This window comes from Leptonychotes weddellii, chromosome 15, assembly GCF_054177405.1.
Source record: "Leptonychotes weddellii isolate Sample4059 chromosome 15, ASM5417740v2, whole genome shotgun sequence".
Classification (NCBI taxonomy): Eukaryota; Metazoa; Chordata; class Mammalia; order Carnivora; family Phocidae; genus Leptonychotes; species Leptonychotes weddellii.
In genome coordinates this window covers 42,004,979-42,011,434 of record NC_138383.1, presented here as the reverse complement: position 1 = coordinate 42,011,434, position 6,456 = coordinate 42,004,979, and the positions used below count along the sequence as shown (strand labels likewise).

The 6,456-nt window shown below is 56.5% G+C and overlaps 1 protein-coding gene across 1 annotated transcript in view; it reads right to left on the bottom strand.

Moving 5' to 3' along the window:
- Window positions 1-2,885: 2,885 nt before the first annotated feature.
- Window positions 2,886-6,456, bottom strand: part of MYO15A (myosin XVA) — a 50,793-nt gene continuing 47,222 nt past the window's right edge. The window contains exon 65 of the mRNA XM_081805621.1: window positions 2,886-3,878. Coding sequence (XP_081661747.1) covers window positions 3,777-3,878 — 102 coding nt within the window. The 3' untranslated portion in view covers window positions 2,886-3,776. The remainder of the gene's footprint in view (window positions 3,879-6,456) is intronic.

Sequence of the window (6,456 nt, the reverse complement as noted above, 5' to 3'; positions counted from 1 at the left end):
ACCTCCCTAGCAGCCTTCCCAGATACTCACTGAAATGAAATGCATCTTTGGTTTCGTGATTTGGCCTCGCCATCTGCCTTCAGCCTCACCTCCCTGGCCATTTTGCTCCCCGCCCGTGTGTCTCTGCATCCTCTCCACTGCCGCCCCCGCCCCCCAACTTGCCAAACACCAGACTGACAGACATGGGTTTGAAGTCCCTGGGCAAGGGACTTACCCTCTCTGAACCTCAGTCTTCTGGTCTGTAAAATGAATAATCTTAGTACCCCCACATTTGGTAGCTGTGAGAACGAAACGAGGTCGTGTATGTTAAGCAGAGGGGATTGCACACCTCTAGTCAGGGTCTCCGTTTCCAAACCGAAGGGCCTGCCGGTCCCTGTTGGGAGGTGTGGGTTGTGTCGTTGCTGGGCAAGGCTAGGCCAGCAGGGCCTGTGGGATGGGCAAGGCTGTGGTCAGGCGGCCTGGGCTCCTGCTTCAGTCCCGCCTCGGCCATGCTGTGTGAACGCCTGGGCAGGGACCCCTCGCCTGCATAATGAGCAATTGGCCTGTGAGGGCTTAGGCCCTCCAGAAGCCCAGCTCCCACCTACCTCGAAACTGCCCTCTAACATGGGGGGGCACTAGATTCTGCCCACCACCTGCTTGACAGGGAGGTCATATCACAGTCGTGAGAAAATCCAGAGACTCCTGTGCGGCGCCCAGCTCCCCTCACCCATACAAAAATGAGGCTCACCTCTTCTCTAGGTCTCAACAACCCCTCCCATCCCACACCCCCCATCCAAAGTTTCGGTGCGCTCCTTCTTGATTCTTCTGGAGCCAGAGCCCTCCCCTCTCTGAGCCTCACTGAGAGACAATACTGACTGTGGAGCCAGCCTGCCTATGTTCGAATCTTGGCTAGGTCACTTAGTGGTTACCTGCTTCATCTCTGTGGGCCTCAGTTTTCCCGCATATAAAATGGTGATAACAGTCCCCACCTCACTGGGGGTACTTTGAGGGTTAAATGAGTCAGTGTATGTACAATGCCTGGCACAGAGTAAAAACTTGGTGAGAATTAGCTTTTTAAAGGGAAAAAAGTCTTCCCCCACCCCAGACATCCATTTGTATCCTATGTTGGACATAATGATGACCCCTTAGGAAGTATTTGCTGTAAGACTTCTGTCAGTGCTTCCGGTTTACAAAGCAGGAAGCAGAGGCTCAGAGAGGGCAAGGGGCTTGCCAAAGGCCACACAGCTAATCAGCTAGCTCCACAGCCTTCAACTACCAAGCGAAGATTCTCTTAATAGGCTAGTGGGCTCTGGGCAACAGGCAGCACCCCGAGGCAGGGGGAACCAGCAAGGGGAGTATGTGGATCCCAGAACCTGACCAAGTCTAGCCACTTGTCCCACTTAGGGGATGCAATGAAGTCCTTCTGGTTACTTTTCGGTGCCCAAATATGGTGCATCCTGCCACACCCATCTGGGACCTCACGCCTTTACCAGTTGACTGTCTCGGGCTCCCAGGCGACCTAGACCTTTCTCCTGTATTGTTCTCACCACACGCTCGGCTGGGAACCCCGAGGCTTGGTCCCTTCTACTCTGGGTCTCCGCACACTTACCTGGAGTTCCTGTCTTTCTAGGTCCTGGCCCAGGTAGAGGGGCCTAGTGTGGTATCGCTACGGTGCCCGAGGGACACAGCAGGGTCTGACTCTCCTGTCACACCTGACTCTCCACTCTGCCTTCTGGGGATTGTGACCTCCTTTTACAAGGGCTTGAATTACTAGGTCCTGAAATCCCAAAGCTCTGGTGTTTGGGTTGTCCGATGCTATGTAGCAAACCACCCCCAAAACTTAGGCTTCAGTCCCCTTTCCAGCTCATAGATCTGCAGCCTTGCCAGGGATGGGCTGGAAGGCTCCTCTCAGTTCCATGCACATCAGTAGGGCAGCTCAACCTCGAGGAGCCACTTCCAAGGGGCCGTACTCACAAGGCCCACCTGGATTCTGAAACCCAGAAGGCCTCTCGCCCCTCACCTGTGAAACTTTCTCCCTCCCTCTCAAACCTTGTGTGAGCCATCCAGTGATGGGGGCCTGGGGTTGGGGCTACCTAAGGAGTGTGGAGTTGGGGGGACAGAGTGACTGCAGCAGGGGTAGCCTGATGGAAAACGCACTCTTTCTGGCTCCTTTTCCACTTCCCTCACTTCCCAAATCAGCTACATGCACTGGATTTCTCTCAGTGGGGCTGCTTTGGGGGAAGCCACCCCGACAGTGTTTGAAAGTGGGACAGCCCCGTGGCCTATGTGTGAAGGGCTCTTCCTTGACCTTCCCTGTCTCAGGACAGCCTGATTGATCCCCTAGAGATACCAACTTCTCCCCGCCTGTCACCACTAGCAGCGTCCGCACCACAGTTTCCCGGCTGACACGACAGCAGCCCCCGCTTTGGCCTCCCCGTCCCCTACGTTCACTCTGCTTTGTGGTCGAAATGACCTCTTCAAAGTCTGATCTGAGCAGATTACAACCCTTCTCCCACCGAACAACCTTTGAAGGCTCCTCATGACTCTTGGGATGAAATCCTAAATCCCTAGTGTAGCCTGCAAGCCTGACTCCATCCATCCCTGCTGGCCTCTTCAGTCTCAAGTCCTCCACGAGTAAAGCCCACATGCTGTTCCCTCCCCTCATCACCTAGCTAACTCCACTCACAGATCTTGTCGTGGTTTATAGTCCTTTCACTGTGAGCAAGTCCCAGGGCTTGGCATTTGCCTCGTACGCAGTAGGTGCTTAACAGCTGTTGAATGAGTAAATACATCTGTCCTCAGGCACCATGGCTCCAGCTACTTATGCCCTCAGATACCTATCCAGCCTTCTCCCAAGCCCAGTGCCTCCCTCCTCCCCAAGTTCCGCAAAGCACCAGCACTTTCCATCAACATTTATTTATTTATCCTTTCATCCATGTAACAAGCGTTGTGCAAGTGCCTACTCTGTGATAGGCACTGTCCTAGGCTCTGGGGGATACAATATGGAATGAACACTGTTTTCTCTGGAATGTTCATTCCCCTCCCCTCCATCTATTCCTAGCAAATGCCTAAACCCATCCTTCAAAACCCAACCCCTGTGTCCCATTCTCTGGGAAGCCTTCGCCAGATTGCTTCCTCCCCAGACTCTGACGTGAAACTTCTCTCTCCCTGCACGATACCCCTCTCAAACCTTGTGTGAGCCACCCAGTGATGGGGGCCTGGGGTTGGGGCTACCTAAGGAGTGTGGAGTTGGGGGGACGGGTCTGCAGGGAGAGATAAGGACAGGTCTCTGCTGGGCGCTCTGTTCACGGGCAGTGAGTCAGGGGCTCAGCTGGGCCTCCCAATTCCTGCCTCCTCCCTTAGGCTGCTTTTCCAGCTACTCAGCAACTGTGTGGAGGGAGGAATGGCTGCCAGGCACACCCTTTATGTGCACAGACAAGACCAAGGGTCAGAAATCCAAGCTGAGCAGCGGTGCGGGGAGCACTGGAGGGCACGTGAGGGGCTGAGATGTGGAGCGGCAGCAGATTTGAACATCAGACCCGCAGTAAAGCAAATGCAGAGTCCAGTGTGACTAGACCATTGGTGTGGGGCTTCTCTGCCACAGGGGCGAGTTGGGGCCGGGCCCATACTGCGTATGTGATGCCCGGGAACTTAGGTCATTCGTCCTACCACCTCTTAGTCTCCCTACCAAGCGTCTGGTCCCTTCCAGGGGTCACTGGCCCAGAGAGACCCAGTACCTCCCTGGGGCCACACAGCAAGCCTTCTGGGAGAGGGCAGCTGGAGGGCCGGGGGCTGGGTCACAGCAGCGTAATCTCGCTGGGGGGCAGCGTGAGCCGCTTCTCACGGGCACTGAGCAGGCTCTCCACGTGCACGGCCACCACCCGACACAGCTCCAGGCCCTGCAGGAGAGAAGGTGAGAGTCCACGCGGCCAGAGACACTCCCCCAGCTCTCCCCTTGGGGTGAGATGTGGTTGGGAGAGGACTGGCGGGTCCCACCCTTGTCTCCGCCTCCCGGCTGGAAAGGGTCAGTAAGCAGGAGACCAGGCGCATCGGCCACCTTTGCTGCGTGTGACCGGCGTGACCTAGGGCTGGTGACTTCAGCTCTCAGAGCCTCAGCGGCCTCATCAGTAGGGTCTCGGTTTCCCAGGGCCTGCCTCACAAGGCTGCAAGGAGGATTCTGTGAGATTTTATTACATGGAAACCCTTTAAATGGAAAAAATGAGTCTAGTCGATAAGTGGTAAGTGTCTAGTGATGTGTTGCCATGGTTACCACGGGGCACCCAGGGCAGAGAATAAGCCATGGGCCAGCCTCAGGGCTCCCAGATGGCGTGGGGAGGAAGAGGCGGCAGAGAATTGTGGAAAATCCACCTGAGAGTGGTTCTCAGACCACAGGCGGCGGGGGCATCCCTGCAGGGATCTGCGAGGGGCCACGGGAGCTGCCCTGACAGAGGTAAAGAGAAAGGACAGGGACTGAGCCGTGACTGTGTGCCATGCACCGTCCGGAAAGTTCCTGCAGCTTACCCCTTCTCGTCCACACCGTATCCCTATGAGGCAGACACTTTTAGACCCCATTCCACCGGCGAGGAAACTGAGGCCAGAACTCTGAAGCCACTTGCCCCAGACCTCGAAGCTGGTAGGCAGGTGGTGGGGACTTGAACCCAGGGGGTAAGAGGCCCAAGGCCCCACTCCGAAGCGATCTGTGCTGACGTCAGCGGTGCCTGCCCCACGCTTGGGGGCCCCCTCGGGGGATGAGATCAGGGCATGCATGATGGGCATCGTCCACTCCAGCCAATGCTCCAGCCAACCCTCCCACCCACGTGCAAAATGCGAGGCCTCCCTGGAGCCGTGGCCCCACCTGACAAGTGTGGAAACTGAAGCTCAGTAAGAAGTGGGGCGCCTTGACATCCCCCTCATGCAGCCTGTCAGAGGTGCGCGAGACGGGGACCTAGGTCTGTCGGCTGCGCTGTCGCAATACTCAGCATCACCTCCTCTTGGAAGCCCTCACTGACTACATCCCAGGAAGCTCAGCTACATCCTTCTCAGCACGGATCGTGGGCTACTGGAGAGATTCTTTGACTTGGGGCTCGGTGAGGGCCAGGGCTGAGAGGGTCACAGTGACCTCAGTTTCCCTGTAGCCAGTGCAGAGCCTGCTACATAGAGATGTTCAGTGGTTACATGTTGAATCAATGAATGAATGCACCCCCCTCCCCCTGCCCCAAACATGCCAGAGGCAGAGGAAGCAGCATCAAAGGGGTTGGGGGTCTGCAAAGAAGTGGAAAAGCCAAAAAAGACCCATCCAACCATCCGTCCTACCAACCACTTTCTGAGTATCTACTACATGCCAGGTGCTGTGCTTTGGACACAATGTAGACAAAACAGGCACAGAGCTGGTCTCTTGGGGCTGGCATTCTGGTGGGGGAAACAGACAATATGTAAACAAGTAACTGATCTGCAAGCCCTAAGGAGTTCTACCAAGGTGAAGATAGTAATATATAAGGGAGAAGGTCGGGGAAAGCTTCTGGAAAGAGGTGATGCTTGTGCTGCACCCAGATAAATGGAAGGACGGGGAGAGCCCTGGATCGAACCAGGGAAGAGGGGACAAGGAGTGCAAAGGGTCTGGGGCAGAGAGGTGAGGGCAAGCTTGGCATCAGGGAGCTGGAAGAGGCCAGGGCTGCGAGCAGAGGGTGGGGGGGTGGTGAGAGCAGAGGCCAGAGAGGTAAAGAGAGGAGGCGACGGGGAGGAAAAGGGCCCCTGGGTTAGGGCTCGAGAGTGCCTGGGAGGGTTCTCAAGTAAGGCCTGTTGGTCTCCAGGGGAGATGATGAGGGGTCAGGGCAGGAGACAGAAATATGGGGGCTGTCACAGCAGAGACGGTTGCCTCAGGGCCAGAAAGAGTGCGGGGCGAGGGGCTGAGACTTGGCAACTTGGCAACATTCAGACATCATCCAGGGGAGGGGGCAGCAGAAAAGGAGCCCAAGAAGGAGCATAAGGTAGGTTCACTGTGGTGTGAGCTCAGAGAGGAAGGTTCTGGGAAGCAGGCCAGGCCAGAAGTAAGGCCAAGACTGGGGGTGAGCTTGGCAGGAGCGGAATTGGGGTGTGGTGGGAAGCAGACTTGGTCTGGCTTGGTCCTGAGTTGCAGCTCTCCAAGAGGTACATGGAGCCGAAAGGGCTCTTTTGTGTCCCTCAGAGGCAGGGCTAGGGCGGTGGGAGTCCCTCCCTCTTGCCCTGGGAGGTCGGCCCCTCCAAGGCAGGCCCTGGTGTGGGGGCCAGTTCTAGGCCCAGATCTTGAGGGGATGTGGAAGGCTGGCAAGGGCAGACATGTGTAGGCCCTAGTCCTGGTCCCACACCTTCCCTGGGCCTCAATCTTCTCTCCCCAGCGGGATGAGAACTCTTCACCCCAGGGGTGTGAGACTTGGACAGGAGTCTAGAGGTCAGCCATGCCTTTTAAGAAGCAGCCACAGTTGCTAAAAATATGGGAAG